General features: G+C 37.4%; 1 protein-coding gene across 1 annotated transcript; it reads left to right on the top strand.

Annotated features, from left to right (window-relative positions):
* inpp5kb (inositol polyphosphate-5-phosphatase Kb) lies at window positions 1–13,716 on the top strand. The gene is made up of 13 exons (XM_036595358.1): window positions 1–206; window positions 1,116–1,220; window positions 1,377–1,485; window positions 3,016–3,132; window positions 4,655–4,830; window positions 5,754–5,865; window positions 6,150–6,259; window positions 7,539–7,565; window positions 9,945–10,134; window positions 11,512–11,649; window positions 12,498–12,581; window positions 12,714–12,818; window positions 13,648–13,716. Exons 1-13 carry the CDS (start codon window positions 1–3, stop codon window positions 13,714–13,716), a joined length of 1,548 nt encoding a protein of 515 aa, XP_036451251.1.
* Window positions 13,717–22,010: the final 8,294 nt, after the last annotated feature.

The raw sequence follows: 22,010 nt of genomic DNA, 5'->3' as shown, positions 1-22,010 counted from the left end.
ATGGCGGGAGTTTTGGAAGGCCCACGGTTGCGTTCGGATAGCAACTCCAGCACAGCGTCCAGCAGAACAATGCTGCGGCAGAGGCTCTCTCAGCTCCTCACATGTGTGGAGGACCTCAGCTCTGATGATGAGGCCACTGAGGAGGTGTCTCGCACCCTGGATGAAGCCTTCCAGCTTTGCGGACGATATAGCGGAGAATTCTTCAGGTGTTTTGTGCTGTAGTCAGTTTAGTCATCTTCATGTGCTTGATGTTATACCTTGATCGGTTTTCCTTCACTTTCCATTTGATCCATTGCTCCTTTATTTATCCCTATTGCTGATTCTCAGGTCTGCTGTTTGGTTTCATTTTATAGACACTACTTTCTGCTTTTGTCGGACGCTGTAGGTCTTAAAGGATCTTTGAATGGAAGCTTCTTTTAAAGTTTGAAGGACCTTCATATAATGTAAAGGTTATTTTTAGTGGAACTGTACATCCACTGCAAGAACGATTTAGGAACCTTTATTTTTAAGAGTGTATTTGTTGTGTTTGGAATGGGAATGTTTGGATGTTTTAGTTTCGAGTTTTAGTTTTTTAGTTCGATTTGGACAGGCAAGCTGCTGAATTTTACTGTGTGTGTTTGCCAATTTAATTTTCTTTTTCCAAACAAAAGTTACACAATTATACGAAAGGTTGGAATATTTCCCTTTTCATTTTTTCCTTTAGCCTCTTTTTTGCTATTCCCTTTGTGGTTATTCCATCAGCGGAATGGAAACTGACTTGGATTTTTTAAATTAATATAATCCCCATTCCCCTGTAATTCTGTTACCCAATTAACTAGGATACTGTTTCTGATTTGAGCTTCTAGCAAGCAGTGAGGGGTGAAAAGGGAGAGGTGAGAACACCCTGCTGTAAAAACAGCCTCTCTACAAAGACGATCGTGATTTTTCTTTAATAAAAACATGCATAGGTCAACTAAAGGACCTCGTCCAAAACAGAAGGGAATTGCATTTTATAGCTACAGTAAAAAGGACTGAATTTATTAATTCACTTCCTTTGACTTTCTCAGTGAGAAGAAGAGGTAAGAGTTGAACCATCTCTCTTTGTCTGTCTGTTTCTGTCTCTCTCTCTCTCTTAGACTGCACATAGTGACATGGAACGTCGCTACAGCAGAGCCTCCAGATGATGTTAGGTCACTGTTGCAGCTGGATTCTGACACCCCTGCTGACCTTTTTGTGATTGGGTGAGAAACTGACATGATTTTGATATGTCATACTTTAACTGATGAAAGGGGTTATTCTTTTAGTAAAATAAAATAGACAGGCAAAGTTCTACATTATTTGAAGTAGGATCTCATTTATGGTTCAAAAGTAATGATGGGGAATCTCCACCATTGCAGTCTGCAGGAGGTGAGAGCCACTCCAGTAAAGTATGTCTCTGATCTGATAGCAGAAGACTCATGGAGCCACCTCTTCATGAACACTCTGGGGCCAATTGGCTTTGTCAAGGTATGGAACACTGCTGTGTGCGTGTTCTGTGTGATTCTGTGATTTTATATATATACAAAATATATATATTATATATTTTATATCCCAGCTGTCATTGGGCGGACGGCAGGATACACCCTGGACAGATCGCCAGTCCATCGCAGGGCAGACAGACAGACATACACAGTCACACACTCACTCACACCTAGGGGCAATTCAGCATGTCCAATCATTTTAAAATTTAAGTGTTGATATGAATATGACAGTTAAGAAAATATGAATGTAAACGAGTTTGAAGCAAAAAATGTGGACAACGTGTTAATATTAGGGTGTTAACAGTAGGGTGTGCTGTTATTTAGGCGTGTCAAATATGTAGAAAGACAGAGCCAATATTATGAATGAGTGACAATTCTGAAAAGTATGGAAGCTCTAATCATTATCACAACACAACAGGCATTATTTTATCAAGATAATGTTTGTTATGTCATGATAATGGCATAGATACAGTGAGGTCTTGAGAAAACAACATTCATTGTGTCATGATAGTGATATAAATAACAAATGAAATAACTCGTTATTACAGAAAAACAGAGTAAAAAAAAATCCACACTCATGGCTTTAGAGCTTCCTGTTTACTGTTTTCTTTTTATTAGGCAGTGCTTATTTTATTGAGCAGTGCTTACATTTATCATGATTTTTTGTCTTTTTAGATTTGTTAACAAGTTAGAATGTAAAAGGTTCAGCATCAGAACAGCTGTTTTGGTGTTTTGAAATTCAATGTTTTAAAAGAATGGAGAAAAATCTAATCAGTTTAATCAACTGAATGACATTAAAACAAAAAGATGGCAAAATGGGCTACTTGTTACTGTGTAGCTTATGCAGTTGCTATACACTTGCTATTGTCTATAATTGCTTATAATAATCTTATAATAGTCTTTTTGGAACAAGTACTTGCTCAGTGTTCTAGAAGTACTGATGAAAACCATCATACACACATAAAAGCGTTATCATGGTGTGATGTCATCGATCATGATAGTGATACCATGTTGTCATATAGCCCACCTCCACTCGACAGTGGCACTGTTATTCTCTGCTATTTCAGTTATGTAGTTGACAGTAGAGTAGATACACAATAGCTGGTTTCAGGCGATCTCTCATTAAGGCCTGCTGTAAGCTGGGACGGTGGAGAACACTGGCCTCTTTGTGTTCCACCAGCAGATTTAGGTGATGCAATCACAACTTTGATTGGTCAACCTTTGCTAACTGGGGTAATTAGCTGTGAGTTTAAGCTCTGTGTCCTCACCCCTCTACCACATGAGGGAATTCTCAGGGCAGGTCAGTTCTCGCTGTCCTTTCTCTATGGGACTTCGCTGACTGTTGTGAGCTGCGAGACTGAAAAATGCCACAAATGCCAAAGGCCGTTCTCATGACTGTGGAACGGCTAATTGAACTACAATCGTGACACCTCAATGGCCTGCTAAACTGCTCATTTGCAATGTTATGCACAGTATGTAAATTGTATGCATGTGTGTTTGTGTATGTTGCCCCCAGGTGACCTCTGTGAGGATGCAGGGTCTCCTCCTGATGGTCTTTGCTAAGCAGGCGCATCTTCCCTTTATCCGGGACATCCAGAGCACATACACCCGCACCGGCATTTTTGGCTATTGGGTAACTCTCTTTTTTAAGTGGAAGAGTTTTTCTGTTGGAAACTTAGCAATGAAAGAAAACTGCAAGAACAGTATTTGTATTGCATTTTGACATATAACCACTGATTGTTCAAAACCTGTAAATAATTCAGTCTCTGAGATGTAAACAAAGTCATTCAGAGTGGTTTAATATGAAATTCTCCTTCTAGAGAAACATACCAACTTAGATTTCTGCTAACAGTGGTGATTGGGGTATCAGGGGTCACAATGTTGACAACACAAAAACAGTCATTTTGTTTACTATCCATGATGACTAGTGATCTTATGCATGTATTCTGATCTTTTATGTGTTATATTGAAATAATAATCCACACATTTTAGGCCATAATTTTATCTCAAAACTACCATAAAACAGTAGGTGAGGCATCAAGCAGTGTATTCATAACCATTTCATGCAATAGCTTTCTGTGTAGTTTTAGAGGCATTATACATTTTTGGTGTCTGGTTTGTATCACCACAACTGTGAACAAATCTGACTCAGTAAGTGTTTGTGGAATTACCTTGAATGACTTTGTTTACATCTAAACCATTTAATTATGCAGAAATTATAAAAAAAAGTCAGTGGAATTCCCTTTTAACAACTCGGCGTGGTTTGAGGTAGATGTGCAAAAATCATGAAATTTTATGACCAAAATTCTATCATTCTTTTCTTTTACAGTCAAATTGGCTGATTTCTGATGTTTTTTTTATCTGTGTAGGCAAAATAAACATATGAACCACACTAGCCTCTCTCTCTTAACACAAGCTGCGACATTAGTGGTTCTTTAATGGTACATTCTTCAATGATAAGTCAGTTGCCTATTTGACATGAATTAAATGAAGTGTTACATTAAAAGTTGGAGGTAGCTGGCTATTTGCCACAATAAGTCATGCTTTATTTATTTTAGTATATATTTTAAAAAAATCTCAGTTTCTGTATTTGATATGTTGTCTTTGGGATTTATATTATTTGCATATGATTGCATTCTGGTTTTATTTACATTTTGCACAGCATCACAACTTTTTTGGAAATTCAGTTGTACCTGCCCCATGTTATTTACATAATAAAACTGCAACACAGATTGACCAAAATAAAAATAATAAAGTGCCTGATGGCATGTTTGGAAAAAAAGGCCAATTCCAGTCTTGGCTGATTTTAATTGTGGACCCCTAATTTGATGCAAATAGGAGGGTATAAAATTGCTTGTTACTTTAGCCTTGTAATGCCAGTGCAAACCTAAAGCAGCAAACTTTTTGACTGTCATGGCAGAACGGCTACATTTGGGCTAGCAAGAAAATTGTGTAAATGTGATTGTTTCAACAAACTATTCCTTTAAAATGATGCCAGCTATGCAACCTCCTATCCCATCATTAGACTCAGACACTATGAACTTATATGCTCAGAGTAGAAGATTTTTGGTGCTGTTCTTTTAAGACTCTCAAGAATATTTGATATGCTTTTTAAAAACTGAAGAAAGGTCCTTTGTAATATTATAACTCCACAGGGGAATAAAGGTGGCGTGTCAGTGCGTTTCTCCTTCTATGGCCACATGCTTTGCTTTCTGAACTGTCACCTGGCAGCACATATGAACTATGCTGTGCAGCGCGTGGATGAGTTTGAGTACATCCTGGACTCACAAGACTTTGACTTCTACAACACGCCGCATGTGCTTGACCACAAGTTAGTGTATACAGATATACTGGAAACTACACATAAAGGACAACTCACACAAGTACAATAGTTTTTATAGTATTTATAGCACTTTAGTCCCCTTTTTCATCCTCATTTTCTTCATATGATGTAATACTCTAGTACTTTGTATACAGTACTCTAGTCAGAGACCACTCTTTCACATGCTTCACTTCCTGTACTTAAGCCTTTTTCAGTGTCAGAGTTATTTTTCAGTGTCAAAAAACGTGTTTAACAGAACACAGAAGCCTCCTAAGTATAATATCAAATCTATCAGTGTTTAATTTGTCCACTCTTTCCTTTTGTGCACTTTCGTGCCGCTTCCAACAAAAAGCTGTTCCTGAAGGAGTCACTGATATTATGTTCCCTTTCAAAGAGACACTAACATTTACACAAGCACCTACCCAAATTTCTTAAACATGTAGCTATCAAGAAGCCTCACTGAGAAAAGGAAAAGGAAAGGACAACAAAGAAGAAAGTACTGAAACTAGAAATCTGGAAATATGGACTGATGAGCTTAATTTTGTAATTAGAATTATTTGGATTGTGAAAAGCAGAAAATGCAACCAACCTCTAAGACTGAACTTTGGAGGTATGGAAAAATATCCCTTAAGATTCCTGAAAAGAATGGAAGCTGTAGTAAAGGAAAAATGTGGACACACTAAATATTGAAATTTATTTTTAGTTTTGCTTCTGTGTAATTTTCTGTTAAATATATGTTTTTTGCTTTTTTTCCTGACACTGAAAAATGAATAACTTGTACTTGATGGCCCTTTTGGTTAGAAATAAAATAAATAAAGGGTGGCCTCTTGTACGGTGCTGTTAATATAATTTTTCCACATATTTTTGATAAAACACCAATGTATGTGGTTCTCACTCACATGCACACACTGATGCTCCATTGTGTGTGTAAGGGTGGTGTTTTGGTTTGGTGATTTGAACTTCCGCATCGCGGACCATGGCCTGCACTTCCTGCGCTCCTCCATCAACAGCGGCCGCTTCAACCTGCTGTGGAGCAAAGACCAAGTGAGTTAGACACACAAAGACATGCACACCAACAAAACAGAATCCCACAGAACTCCGTAAACATCTTTTGGGTCATTCAGTGTACGAATAAACTGTTTGCACTCTATGATGTGAGTGTTCGTCCATGCTGTACAAATATTGTCCTGTATGTGCGCATATGTTTGTATGTGTATCCTGTTGTGCTCTTTCTGTGGATTTTCCTCATTGGGATGCATCACCCGTGCTGAATGTGCAAATGTTGTCTTTGCTACTCTGAATTTGACGTATGTGTGTGTGTGTGTTAGCTGCTGATGATGAAGCAGAAGGAGCCGCTGTTGCAGCAGTTTGAGGAAGGGCCTCTGCAGTTCAAACCCACATACAAATTCGACCGCTTCTCCGAGACATATGACACAAGGTAGAAACCCCTCACACTCTCCTCTCTCAGAACACACATATGCACCACATAGAGTACTGTGCAGAAGTCAGACTACCTTTCATTTACATAATTTCCAATGAAAACACCCATGATTTACAAGTTATTTCATTTTCAGTGTCAGAAAAAAAGCATAAAGATTTTTTACAGAAAATTACACAGAAGCCTTGACAACCAACAAATATCAACATTTTCAGCTTTTAGTCCATTTTCTTTGCCTCTGTTACAGCTTCCACTCTTTGAGAAACATGTTTTCAGCTTGTCAAAGAAATCTACAAGGATATTTTTCTACTGTTCCAAAGTTTAGTCATAAAAGTTGGTTACCTTTTCTGCCTCTCCCAATTAAAAATTTAGACTTGCCAGTCCATAAAACTTCAATCTCAGTTGTCCAGTTTTGGTGTTGTAGAGCAGAGGTTTTCTCAATAACGGTTTCTTGACAGCTGCACATTCCTTCAGACTCATAGTGATGAGTTGTCTTCTCACAGTGGAAGGATGGACAGAAACACCTTTTTTTCAGATCTGATACAAGAGTGGAGCTTGATTTTCTCCTCTTTCTCAAAGATGAGAGCTTTCTGTACGGTTCTTCTTCTGATAAAAGCTTTGGTGCTCTATCAGGTCTTACATGGTTGTCTCTGTGTCTTAATCGTTTTTTGGTAACTATTTTTTTTACTTCCTTTAACTCTTTTCTATGCAAGTCGATTATCTTATATCTCCTCAGAAATATCTCCTTTAGCCATGTTAAATGCACATAACTGTGAGAAACTATAAGGCAGCTAAGGTGTGCTTGGGTAATTGCTTTTGCTTAAATGTTATTAATATCTCTTTGAAAGGGAACATAATCTCAGTGACTCAATTGGGAACAGCTTTTGTTGGGAGGACACAGCTGTAACTCGGTTTTAAGATTGGAAGGATGGAAAGTTAAAGTCGCAACAGATGTGCAAAAGTTAAGAGTAGACAAATAAAATACTGATAGAATTGATTTTATACTTAGTAATAGAGGCGTTTGTTACAAATATATTTTCCTCTTTTTAATTCTTAATTATCATTTTTATTGGAAACTGAATTTTAAAAATGTGGTCTCTGGCTTACACAGTACTGTACTCCATGTGTACAGTACAGCTAAAGAGTTGGACAGTAATGCCCAGCGGTCCTTAAAGGAGAGAAAAATGTGTTGAACTGACAGGCTTGCTTAAATTTTTTACAGTATGTAAGCATAGAGAGCTCTGTGTCATCTCTCTCTCTGCTTTCTTTCTTCTTACAGCCCGCAGAAGACATGGTTTGGTTTTAAGTAAGATTTACTAAGAATCCGTCACTCCTCTTACGCGGTTCTACCTTAAACTCCTCACTCGCCTCAGTAAAGAGCACTGAGCTATAGGCTCCATAACTCACCATGCCTTTTCCCACCTTTCCTGCACACCAAACTCATATTGTGTGTCTGGTGTTTGTCATGACTGTTGCCATGGCAAATTGCATCTCCCTACACAATGATTAATAGCAGGAAGCACTATATGGAGGCATTTTGGTATAGTAAGAGGCTCAGAGGTTAGGTGAGATTAGGGATTCTATATTCACCTGCCACACTTTGTATGATTAGAGTTATGAAGTGAGTATTAGTTCCAGTGCGGTGAGCAGTGGTCTGGTCAGTAGCTTTGTCGGAGAGCTGGTGTATATCAGTGGGAGGTGAGCTGCTCTAGCTCAGTGTGTGAATGTGTCGTCTTGCAGAAATCACACTCTCACACTCTCACTCTACTGTATGGCACAGAAAGGTGTCCCATACATTATCGCTGAACCATTCTTAAAAGTAGCAAATGGAACCAACATTGGTTCTTTAGAGTATTCAATCTTCCAATAGTTAGTCCTTTAAAGAACCAGTTTTGTAAACAGATGTTAGATTTTGAAGAATCTGTTTAAAGCTCAAAAAACCTCCATATAATGTAAAGCAGGGGTATCCGTCCGATCTTACCCGCGAATGACCAATGTGGCTGCAAGTTTTCATTCCAAACGAGCTGGAGCCCACCTGATTCTGCTTGTTAAATCAGTTGCTCAGCCTTCAAACAACTGATTATGTGCAGTCCTGAATGAAAACCTGCAGCCAGACCGGCTCTTTGCAGATAAGATCAGACACACCTGATGTAAAGGTTCCATACCAGTTGAATGTTTTTCAGAGAACCCTACATCTTAGTCAACAACCATTTAGAAGGCTTTATTTTTTAAGAGGGTACTGTGTGCACAGAGGCACTAAAACTGCGTTTCGTGTCTAATTTTTATTTATTTATTTTTATTAGAACTCAGCTTTTTGCCCCTACGTTTGAAATTGCAGGGGCCGTTTTTTATACTTTCGGGGCATTTTTGTCCCAAGCCCTCTTTAATTCTGATGGTGGAGCTTTTGCAGTAAGAAAAGCCGCTAAAGGTTACGCATAGAGAGGCATAAAAATATTTGAGTGCGTTTGATGGCTCAATTTATGTAGCCTTGGCATCGCATCTTATCTGCTAAGCATAGCATGCTCATTTGTTTATTAGGTAGTTGTCTGTCTTCTGTATTACTGTTTTAAAACCAGGGACAGGGGAAAGTGCTATAATATGGCAAAAGACAACAATATATTCATATAACTGACAACAAACCGCTGATACACACCATGCACAGTCTGCTCTTGCGCTGTGGGTGAAATGTGCTGAGTGGCAATCAGATTATTTGTACGTGGCGTTATAACTGTACCTCGAATTAACTGAGCAAGAGATTAACAGCTGATAAAAAATGTAAAAGTGTGATTATAATATTGTTTTGTAATAAAATAATATTATTTTCAAAATAATATTTATATATAATAATATAAGCCTTTGGGGCTCAGAATAGCTCTGCATAAATTTTCCTTTTTTGCACCTCAATCTGGTTGTGTTTTAGCGACACACCCACAAAGCATTCAGCTGTTGCTGAGAGAAGTGATTGGCTCACTTTAATGAAAATATAGAATAAACTTAAATGTTACATGGCTATTGCAGGTTTTGAAAGTAGATCAATAAAACATGAAACACAAACTCTACTCTAAAACAAGTACATGTGGGTCTTAAGTTTATAAATAAAACAAATTCTGCTCTAAAACAAGCACACATAGATCTTAAGTACGTTCAAATTATTTTAGAGCTCAGATCTTTTTTATTCATTATTTTTAGCAGTTGCAGTTTAACAATCCTAAAATCTGGAGGTGTTGCCGCACCCACAGTGCCCCTCCCTTCCCTCATCCCTGTTTAAAACATACATCTGCATGTGATGTTTTGGTCTGTAGAGGTAGATTCAAGCATGTGTAGAATGTGAGTTACTTTGCATGTAACTTTTCATTTGTGTTCTTCTTGTCCTTTTCAACAGATTATTTAACAAGTTAACAGTGACCTATCATGTCCAGTAGGGGACAGTGTTAATCCAGTTGTCAGTCCAGTGTGGTAATATAAGCTCAGTTTTAAATTGTGTGACTGCTTCTCTAACTGCAGGTTAAACGGGTAATTCAATCAGAAAGGTTATTGTTGCTTAAATGAATGGATAGTTACCAGTTAGGATTATGCAAATACTAAATGTTTAGTCAAGCTATTCTCTTAAGAGTAGAGGTGTCTGATCTGGACTGGACTCCTTAACCATTATTTATATGCCTCCTCTCATCATGTAACTGGTCAGTGGGAAGAAGCGGAAGCCGGCCTGGACAGATCGGATCCTGTGGCGGATAAAACCCAGGGATGAGGAGGAGTGTGGGTCGATAGCAGATGATGAAGAATCGCTTGTGAAGGTGACTCAGGACATATACACCTGTGATCCATCCTATGGAGTCAGTGATCACAAACCTGTCATCGGCACCTTTAACCTGGAGGTAAGCAGTGCTGAACTGAACTCTAAAAACAAGAATACTTAATGTCAGTTTGGAGGTCACTGTATAAGTTAGTTCTGAGACTTTGTATGCCTTACGCAGCTAATGAGCTGATAAGCTTTCCAACCAATCAGCACTCAGTAATTTTCAAGCTAGCATCCCACTGCCCAAAACCTTTTGTGTAAAAAAATAGAAAGATGGTAAATTTTCTTTGATTTTTAATGAAATACATCATTCTGCTTTCCAAAATAAAAGGATGTTCCTTCATACATGGCTAGAAACATGTCTAAATTTGTAGCCATTTAGCTCCTTTCAGTCCCATGCATTTGCTTGACAAGCATTGCACTAAGTGAATGGACCCACCGAGAGAGAAAGAAGCCAGTTATGCTTCCTTAAACTCCCAGCCATGAATGGCCAGGGGATTGCTGGGGGTCAAACTTGAGATCGCCCGACAACAGACCCAACTAGGGTTGTTCATCATTCTAATCTATAGAAGATTAACTGCGGTTAAGAATTTAGTCGACTGCATTATAAAATCTAACAGCTTTCAGTCTTCTGTTAGGCTAAATTCATTGACATTCTTTGCTGAATTAATCATGATTTAAAACTCTACACAAGGGGCACCATGTAATTGTTAATTATGCAGTGCAACAAAGCAGTGAGACATTAAGCTGCAAAACATTCAAGTGTAGGAGCATTTTACAAAGAAAGATGCCGATACTGTGACACTGAAAAATAATTACACCACGAGTACATTAAATGTACCGTCTGAAAAAAAGGCACCCAGTCATTAATTTGGTAACTGAACAGAGAACTTGCAAAATACGTTAAAAAGACATGATGGTAATAAACACTGTCAACAGTGAGGGATTTGACTAACTTCTTCTAAACTGAAATGTGGATGCACACTTCAGGGAGAAGAAGGGTGAATAAAGCACAGCTAACTTAGAACTGTAGCTCTCACAGCTGACTGCTGGACTGCTCTGACCACAGCCAACTATATCATGGTTACCAACCACCACATTGACCGAAAGCAGCGAGTAAAAACATACATCCTGTGCACAGAAAGCATTCCACTTAGGTATAAATGTATGTTTGAAAGAAGAATTATACATTTTGTATTTTCTGTTATAAGCCTTACTTATTTAACACCTGTCAATGATTGATCGATAACTGTTTTTTGGTGTTATCAATAATTGAACAAGGAAATTCTTTAAATTTTGCAACTCTGAAGTCAATGCTTAGATGGGTGCACCATCTGATAGTCGACCAAGAACGCTGCATCGATCAGTTGAACTTTCCAGACATTTCTCCTGTTTCCTATCATGACTGCCAAAAGTATGCAGCCAAGAGGACTGACTTGTGTGATTTTTCTCTCAGCTGCAGAAGAAAGTGGAGACGCCGCTGGTGTGTGTGAGTGCAGAAGGCCAGTGGAGCGCTGATGAAGACGCAGTGCTCACTTACACCATTCAGGAGAAGTTTGACGCCTGCACCTCAGACTGGATTGGCCTCTACAAGGTCAGATACAGGCAGAGAGAGACAGATGTGGAGGAAATGATGCAGACACAGAGAGATAGAGAGATACATAGATACATAAATGAGATATAGAGAGATATGGAGAGAAAGTGAGAGCCAGGGTAAAAAAGAGAAAACAAGATGGATTGAAGAAATATTCCAGTGCTTTCAACTGAAGATCTATTGTATCTATATTGTAGGGTCCCTTACCATTAACAGTAATTTTGATACATTTCCCTGTACTTTGAAAAGAACAGGACACCTGTTTACTCAAAACACACTTAATAGAAGCACTTGGGCAGTTGCTGAATTCTGTGAGTAAACATTTATGCGAAATGTACTTTTGTAGAACATTTTCATGATTTTGTCAAATGCATTTGTAAATTAAGCTGTATATCTGTATTATTTATTCTTTCAGAGACAGGACTAGTTTTTCATAGAAAAGCATTTGTAATAATACACAACCAGTGTAGCAGTGTGGGCAGAGTGTTTGCAAGTTCCTAATCACATATAGAAATCAGGCCAAAACTGCTTTTTTGTGTTAAAACTTCATGAAAACAACTTTGGTAAGACATACTCTCATGTCTGTCTCATTCCAAGATGTGTATTTTTTTTTAATTTGACAGTTTAGTGTCAGTAGAGTGTTTTGTGTTCAGCAGTTGCCCAAAGGCTTTAGTGGGTTTTCAGTTCTTTTGTACGTACAGTGAAACTCACTGAAATTATTGTTTGTGGTAATTAACAGCACAGTGCAGGAGATATAATGTTGTAAATGCAGTACTGAGTACGAAAATGAGTGTTATGTGGTTTAATCTGTTTAGTGGTTAATGTTTCACATTATGCTCTGAATGTAGATTGGCTTTAAAAGTGCTTTGGATTATATCGCCTTTGTCTGGGTCAAGGAGGACGAGATCGCTGCTGTCGATGAAGTTGTTCAGGTACATATTGATGGTATTTAACTTAAAATACATAAAGGTTTGTAAAATTAATCTTTTGTTTAGAGAGCTGTTGCATGTTTGCATGTGTGTTCACTGTTTGATTGTTTTGTGTGTTTTTGTTACCTTCCTCAGTTAAGCATGAAGAGAGATGACCTCCCCCTGCTGGCAGGGGATTACATTCTGGGCTACTTCAGCAGAAACATGCAGTCCCTGGTGGGCCTTAGCCCTACTTTTCAGGTAGGGTCCATCATACACAAACACACACAAAGAAGACTCTAACTGCACATGAACAACATGAAGCCTTAGAGGAATAAGTAGACTAGCTACATTATTATTTTCATCTAATCAAAATGTAAATGTGAAAATAGATCAGGAATGTAAATGATTAATCAATTGAACATTAACTGACAGATTGGTCAAACAATTGTTTGACCAGTGCTATCAGTTAAAAAGAAACATTAATTTCATTTCATTTGCAATAAACAACAGTTATTATTTGAATAGGTAGGTTTATCATTAAAGTTTATTTTTAATGTACGCATTGTTCCCAAAGCTAGCCCTGGTCTTGTCATTTATGTATATGTGAACTAATAATTATAATTATTATAAATATTTCAGCTAATAATTAGTGGTAATTATAATTTTAGAACTTTAGAACTTTCAGTATTCCAACAGAAGTTCAACTTTTTAGTTTTTAGTTTTTGATGATACAGTCATATTTTATAGTTGTCAGCACCTCAGTTCAAACAAAACAAGGTTCTTAGGTTGGGTATGTTTAAAATGGCTTTGGGCCATTTACTTCATACACATATTTATGCCTGGACCCCCTATCTGTACTACATTTAATGGTCCATATAAGAAAGATGTTTCTTTGTTGGTGCATTAATGCAGAACTCAGTTGATGAGAGCACTTATAATTGTCTGTATATCAAGTACATTACAGCAGCTTTAAACACAGCTCAGCCAATCAGTTTTTAGGACCCAGGCATGTAATTGATATTTTCATAAACAAATGTTGGTGTTCACTGTCAGTTAGTAAGTCACTGCATGCTTTGGTATGTTTCAGATAATGGAGTCTACACTGGCTCTGCTGGAGGGCCTGGTGCCTGAAAACATTAACGGACTGGACAAGTAACAGAGAGGCAGAGGTCAGCTGGACCTGTAATCACCAAGCATCTGAGAGTATCAGTTCTCTGCCTGTAGACAGGCAGCTGGCTCACTGTATCATCACTCTTTTGGAGAATTACAGTACCGGCACTGAAAAAAATTAATGCACTGAATTTATTTGATTCAAATCTGTACATAATTGCCACATAAAAAATGTATTTTATGAACACAATATTGTTTATTTACTTTTGGCAGTAATTTTGTTTATGTAACATATTTTATTAACATGAAAATTATGTTCACATTTGAATCAATTAAATGCGTGTTTATAGCTCTATCTTGCCAGCAGAGGGCCAGGCCTGTCCTACTGCTTTACAGCAGGGGTTCACCAGTCTTGTCTGCAAAAAGCCAGTGTGGCTGCAGGTTTTACAACCAAGTAGCTCATATAACTACTTGAAGGTGTGAAGACCGACTGATTACACAAGTGGAATCAAGTGTGCTTCTGTTTGATTGGATGGAAAACCTGCAGCCACACTGGCCCTTTGTGGATAAGATTGGTGACTGCTTTACAAAAAATACACTATGGCATAGAAGCTTGCTGAAGACAGAGTGGAGAACAATATGCATTGATGGATAAAGTGTGAGAGCTTACTGGCCAAGGACAGGAAATGAATGAGTAACTAGCCCTTAGAAGTCAAGAGTTATTACATATTTACAGTCATATGCAAAAGTTTCAAATCCCCTGGTCAAATGACATGTTTGATTTTTTTTCCAATAAATTAAATTCAGCAAATAAACAGTCATCTTGCATTAACATGTGTAGAGGATGTGTGTAGAGGATGTGTGCGCTTATTTACATAAATCAACAAAACATGTTATTTGACCAGGGCTGCCCGAACATTTGCATAGTACTGTATATATTTACATAGCGAGTTATGCAATTCATTACATTTGCATTTAATTTACATTCTGTATGAACATACTCAAGTCTGCACATCTGACTTTACTTTCTATATGTGTGACAAAATGATTAAAACAATACAAATTTTAAAAAAAGTTTTTTTTCCAGAAAAAATAAAATACTATCCTCAAATGCAATATGGGCCAAAAGTTTAGAATGTACACATTTTAACAGAATTTCTCTGCTTGTTTCACTGAACTACAAGAGAAAAAATATTAATAAAATAGACATTGTCACCACTGATAACTGTAACTTCTAAGGGTTAGTGGATTGTGCTGATTGGCCAGTACTGTGAGTGGACTATCTCAGAATAGCTGAAACTAGCACTATATAACTAAAGATGGCATGAGACCACTTTTTCTTTTCCACGACTGATCTGATATGTCTTCTTTAAAACTTTAAAAACTACTAATATTTAAAATGAATGATTTGAAATTTAATTCAAATCAGTTTTCATTTAAAAGTAATCTATCATGCTGAAACTGCTCAAACACACTACTACCCCACAGGAAGAAATACACAGTTAACATCATATCACACACTGGCCCAGTTGCATTTGATCAAAACTGATTGTAAAGTGAGTGCATGCAGATTTACCAACATCTGTACAGTTAAACTCACATCTGGTAGTAATGTGCGTAAAAGTAAGCGTAATGGTTTAACACCATGAAAAATATGCTTGAATTGTGCACATGGCAATCCAGTAAAAAAGCAGATTTACTTATTTTACATGAACATGTAAAATGAGCCACTGAATTCTGACTGACTGAAAGATGTGCATGAATTTGGGTGTTCTTCATGTAAATCATAAAGCACTGAACTTATTTATCATTTGGGCTCAATTCACATCAAGCGTTTAATGAATCAGATGCAGAGTAGCTAGGCGGTCAAATCTGTACTATTTTTATGCAACTTTGCTAAATAAGGTGCAGTGTGAGTGTGCTGTTTCAGGCCGGATTTGTTACAAGATTGGATCACATTTGCTCTTTTTTCCCTTCAGCATTTTCTGCTGATATCTGCCCAAAACCCATATCAGACTGCTGCCATCTCTAATGACAACCAGTGAAGGTGCATAACGAATGAAATAAATAAGGTCATTACAAGAGCAGTGCCCAGTACACTTATGTTAATAAGATGATTTCAGTCACTGCTGATGAAACTTCAAGTAAAAACACTTGGAATACTGGCTGTCATCTTCCAAACACTAAATAGTGCAAAAATGATATGTAACCCTTGGTGTAGTGTTCATTTTTCTTGTTTTGTGAATATCAGTGTATATCTCTCAGTATATAATTTTGGAAATTAAAAAAAGTGATTTTCAAGAGCTTTTAAATACGCAAGTACTCATCAAAAGTCTTAAGAACAGATGTGTGTTTGGCATGTACACACAGCAAACCTTCTTGTTCAAAGCTAATTTGAGCCTGAAGTCTTTGAGCTGTTATTGCATATTACTCCTACAGATGGCAGTGTTGGCATTTGAATAATAACTCTGACCAACCCTGCTATCAAAAATGATGTAATATTAGAATTACCTGTAAATGATTTTCAGGGGAAAATAGTTTCCTATTTGGACAGATTTATTAACAAGCCTGAGAAAAAAAGCTAATGACATCAAAAAATGACTGATTTCCAGAGGTAATAGACTTCCAGGCCTTTGATTTATTTAGAAATGATTATGTAGATGACAGAGGAGAGCAGATAAAATCAGTTGCTCATCTTGACCCCCATAACACAGTGGGTTAGATAAACACTATTACCTTTCCTGAGTGAGGAAAAGGGGATGAAAGCTTACAGAGCAGAAACAAAAGTGACGTGTCGCTTTGTGACTGTGTCGCTATATGACTGTCTATGGAACACTAATGAAGCTTTCTCTACTGCTGAGAATTCAACAAGTGTGACTTATTCAGATCTTCCTAAAGCTTCATCACAGGACTGTAATAAAAGTCAGGGAGAAAGAAACAGTACTGTGCAAAATTCAGAGATCACCCTTCATGTATTTAATTTCTAGTCAAAACAGTTATTAAGTGCAAATTATTCATTTAGGAGATATTTCTGAGGAGATTAAATATAATCCTCTTGCATGAGAAAAGGGGAAGTCAAAGAAAAATAAATGAAAAAACAGGAGTTTCCAAAACTGGAGTTCAACAAATTATTAAAAGATATAGAGAAAATGGGACTCCTAACAACAGTGCAAGACCAGGTAGACCACCAAAACTGTCCCCAGCAGATAAACAGCACTTAAAGCTTTCAGCTTTGAGAAAGAGGAGAAAATCAAGCTCCACTATTTCTTCAGATCTAAAAGGATGTGTAGCTGTCAAGAAGCTGTTACTAAGAAAAGGAGATGCTGGTGTTCTCAGGACAATGGATTGTCCACCCCAGAGTCCAGAACTCATCATCACTGAATGTGTTCGGGACCACTTGGATTGAGTTGCGAAGCAGAAGCAACTTCTAAGACTAAACTTTGGAAGTGTGGAAGTGTGTCTCCTGAAAGTAGTGGAAGCTGTTATAAAGGCAAAGGGTGGACACACTAAATATTAATAAATGTCATATATTAAGTGGTCGAGGCTTCTGTGTAATTTTCTGTTGTAATATGTTCTCTGCTTTTTTCCCCCCGACAAAAAATAATAACTTGTACTAAATGACCGTTGACTGTTTGACTGGAAATGAAATAAATGAAGGGTGGTAATTTTGTACATCTTTTGTACATAACAAGGAAGAGCATTCAGTGAAGATTTTGTGAGCTGCTGACTGGAGGAAAGTTTAATTGCAGTGGGAAAATGATTTTGTTTTTGATATATTAATAAATGTCCATGTTTTTTTTAATGCTTTCATGTTTTCCAGCTACTGCCCAGCAGAATGAACACTTAGTGACTATATTCAATATATAAATTAAAGTTACATTGCATAACAGTGAACTATTCCATGTACAGCAGTGAGCAAAAGTCACAGACCGTAGTTAATTAATTTAATTTCCAGTCATCACAGCCATTAAGGACAAGTTATTCCAATTTCACTGTTGTCATAGAACATGTTTTACAGAGAATTCAGATACTCAACAACTATGTATTATATGAACAAATTACATATTAATAATATCAAATTAATGATATCAAACACAAATCACACAATCACAAATTAAGTGATGTTGAGGTCTGGACTATGGGGTGGTCGGTCCGTTGCTCTGAGAACACCAGCAGCTCATTAGTCTGATTTGCCAGTTTTTTTCCAACTCCAATTCCAAAAAGTTTGGGATTCTGTGAAAAATGTAAATAAATGTAAAAGACAGAATGCAATCATTTGCAAATCTCATAGACCCATATTTTATTCACAGTTGAAGATCAGGCACACATCAGATGAAAAGATTGAAAGTGACCCATTTTACCATTTCATGAAAAATATTAACTCATTTAGAACTTGATGGCAGCAACGCATCTCAAAAAAGTTGGGACAGGGCCCTGTCTGCCATTGAGTAGCATCCCCTCTTCTTTTAACAACAATCTGTAAACGTCTGGGAAGTGAGGAGACCAATTGCTGGAGTTTTGGGAGAGGACTGTTGTCCCATTCTTTTCTGATGTAGGATTCTAGCTGCTCAACAGTCCTGGGTCTTTTTTGCTGGATTTTTCTTTTCATGATGCGCCAAGTGTTTTCTGTGTCTTTTCTACTGGTGAAAGGTCTGGACTGCAGACCGGCCAGTTCAGCACCCGGATTCTTCTTTTGCAAAGCCATGCTGTTGTGATGGGTGCAGTATGTGGTTTAGCATTGTCTTGCTGAAATATGCAAGGCCTTCCCTGAAAGAGACGTTGTCTGGATGGGAGCACATGTTCTAAAACCTCTATATGCACTGTTCAGCATTGATAGTGCCTTTCCAGATGTGTAAGTGTCCCAACTTTTTTGGAATTGGGGTTGGATTTCCTTTAATGTTCTTGACAGCTACACATCCTTTACACTCATAGTGATGAGTTGTCTTCTCACAGTGGAAGAAGGATGGAGAGAAACAGCTGTGGAGTTTTTCAGATCTGAAGCAAGAGTGGAGCTTGATTTTCTCCTCTTTCTCAAAGATGAATGTGCTGTTTATCTGATGGTGACAGTTTTGTTGTCTACTACCAGTTTTGGGAACTCTTGTTTTTCACTTATTTTCCTTTGATTTGTCCCTATCGTATGCAAGCGGATTATATTATGTTTAATTTACTCAGAAATATCTCCTGAAAAAATAAGTAAGTTGTAATTAATGCCCTTTTGGACTGTGAATGAAATAAATGAAGGGTGGTCTCTGACCTTTGCGCAGTACTGATAAGGATAAAAAAGCACACATGAACATATATATTTCAGTTAATGTTTAATTATTAGAAGTACTAATTTGGTTAAGTATCAAATCTAATTAACTTCAATCTCCATACAAAGGAAGGAAAGATCTGCAAAGAGATAAAGATGATAAAGAAAAAAAAACATTTCTTTTTCCTCTAAAAGGAATTCAGGATATAAATGCCTTTCATTGATTCACAGACATTACCTTTACACCTCTTCAGACTGTGCAGTAATATAAGGCAGTAGCAGACAGCAGGGCTGATAAACACCACTATTAGTGTCCAAGCGCTTGAGCTGAGTGCTTGGGAGAAATTAAAGTGTCGCAATAGATAATGCTGAAGTGATGCAATTAAATTAATTAGAGACAAAAAATAATAATTGGTCATTAGAACGATTAAATGGGAGTCGTTCCCCTTTTCTGTCACCATTACAGCTTGGCACGGGCTCCTGGAGGAATTCTGCTTTCCAAGAGAACACACTCATTTCTCACAAGAACTCCAGAGCCTCATGCACTTAAAGCGTCTGATTGGACCGTGATGTCGCCTGATAGTGGGTAAAAATTACAAATGGGGCACTGAATTATGCTTTTGGTATTTAAAGAACACTGCAGCAAAGTGAAGATATGAGTGTGTGAGTTTGTGTAAGAGGGAAAGAGAAAGAGAGAGAGAGAGAGAGAGATTAGTTTGAGAGAGAAAGGTAAAGAGTACTGAATTTATCAGGTAGATATTGCTTACAGAATTTTTAAAACTTTCAATAAAGTGTAAAGAAAAGAAAAGAAAAAAAAATTAAAAATACAGTAACTCATATCCCAAAAGTCTTACTCCAACATTTTTTGGCCTAATCTTAATCAGCTGCATCTGTAGCGTATATTCGATTAGCACAGATAATAATATTCCTTACTTAAAAAAAGAACAGAAAACCTGTTGACTTACAATGTGAGCAGGTGCACATTTCAGCATCTGCCCACTGACTTCTATTATAAGTAAGTTTCAACAGAAGCCTGTGAAAACACATCATTACACTGGTAACCATGTTATCAGACATTTTTCCTCTCTGGGAAACTGGTCTCATCTCTGAAGTTATACAGATTTATGGCTTGAATTTGAAGCAGTTGCCCATTGTCTGCTATTGTAAGCACATTTTGATTCGACATGTTTCACTTCTTTTCAGGGAACTGCAGGAAAACATTGAAATTATTGTCCGAGGTAATTGACCCATTTAGGCTAGTTACTCAAAAAAAGTAATTCAATACAAATTAATTACTAATTATTATACTGTTGTAACAAACCTGGGTAATGGTTACACTGTAATGTGAACATCATTGAAAATGTTCTCACTACTCATGTTCTTTCTAAGTTAGAATTCAGAACCATTGACTAATAGTGCACACAGAGGAGTTTGACCTCTGCATTTAACCTATCTGTGCAGTGAGACACCCACAAATACATACATACATACATACATACATACATACATACATACATACATACACTAGGGGGCAGTGAGAACCTAGAGCCCTATCCGTGGTGCCACAGGAGCAGTTGGGGGTTAGGTGCCTTGCTCAAGGGCACTTTAGTCCTGTCAGCTTAGGGGATCAAACCGGTCACAAGGCTGGTTCCCTAGCCTCCAGCCCATGACTGCCCATGCGCTAAAACTCATACAAATCTGTACCAACTGTAAAGAGGAAAACTGGTAGTCCTTTTCGGTACTTTATTTCAAAAGAAACCAATCAAAGTAAACATCATGTACAAGGCATGTTAGCAATCCTGCCTTTGAACAAGATACAGCTTATGCTTGATTTGAATGAATGGCAAAAGCTGAAAAACTAGCCAGCAGAAACAGTTCAAAAACAGCTGCCTCAAAATAAAACCTTTAAGAATAAAATGTAATGCCTACAGAGCTGTTTCTGAATGAAAATCAGGTCTGACTTGTTCAGGTGAGGTTAGAGTTCTCTCCTCTTCAGCATTGAGAAATTTATCTATCAGTATCATATTAGCATAGTTAGATGTTTGCAAAAGGTCAACTTACAGGTTCTGTTAATTTTCTGAGTGAAAAATACATTAATAGAACCTTAAGAGGGAAAAACCTTCAAAATGGCATTTTTCTGCAAGTTGAAGTGCATGTTGTTTATTTATTTGAATTTAACATACTGGAAAAAATAAAACGTGTGTCAACTTTACACAGGCCACATTTTAAGTTAAATTTTTTCCAATATGTCTAATGCAGCAAATAAACAGTATTTGTGCATTAAAATGTCCAGAAGCGTGTCTCTATAGCGGAGGTGTTCACTTATTTTCACTTAGAAAATCCACAAAACATAATTTGACCGGGGTGCCCAAACTTTTGCACTAATGGTGGTTTGACAGATTGTTCGCCAACTTTACAAGTTACTCACATTTGTTCAAAGTCACACAGTAGGCTGTTGCATGTAGCCCTAATGAATGAAAATTACGCACAAATAATCTATATAGCGGAAATTTACGAATTAATTGTATCACACCTAATTCATTTAGTTCTCTTTGAGACATGAATAACACAAGTAACTTCATTCTTATTAAGTCAGTAACTGTAATGTGTTACACTACTTTGTTACAACAAAAAGGAATCACATTACTGTAACGCGTTACTGTGTAATCAAGCCTATGTTCTAGATGCGGGAGACTGAAAAATGCTGGAGCATTCCTTTAAAAATATCAACAATAAATAAGTTGCCCGTTTTCCAATTTCACATTTCATTGCTCATTTGCTTGAAATAATGCAGCTAAATGCATAAAATCACCTGCTAAAGCTGGAACGTGTCGACCGAAACACCTGGTGTTTATTCTCAGTCCTTTGTAACAGTGGAAGTGGAAGTCGCTCTGTGCTCTCGAGTGAATGTGTAGCACAGATTGGAGGGGGTGTGGATAAAGAATCGTGGTCAAAGATCTCTGTTTTCTCTGGAACAAAACAAAGCATCCTCTTTGTCAATGCATGAAGCAGGAATCAGGGATTCATTTAGGTACAATAAAGTAGCAGCTTGTGCTGTGAAAAGGAAAAAAAAAAGAAATACTGAGGGA

Source organism: Colossoma macropomum, unplaced genomic scaffold (assembly GCF_904425465.1).
Source record: "Colossoma macropomum unplaced genomic scaffold, Colossoma_macropomum, whole genome shotgun sequence".
Taxonomy (NCBI): Eukaryota; Metazoa; Chordata; class Actinopteri; order Characiformes; family Serrasalmidae; genus Colossoma; species Colossoma macropomum.
Note: the sequence above shows the minus strand (reverse complement) of the source record. Positions and strands in the feature narration are given on the sequence as shown.

Coding starts and splice junctions, on each gene's coding strand:
- inpp5kb (XM_036595358.1), top strand. CDS start 1: ATGGCGGGAGTTTTGGAAGGCCCACGGTTGCGTTCGGATAGCAACTCC. Junction 1,221..1,376: donor GCTGACCTTTTTGTGATTGG/GTGAGAAACTGA, acceptor CCACCATTGCAG/TCTGCAGGAGGTGAGAGCCA. Junction 12,819..13,647: donor GCCTTAGCCCTACTTTTCAG/GTAGGGTCCATC, acceptor GGTATGTTTCAG/ATAATGGAGTCTACACTGGC.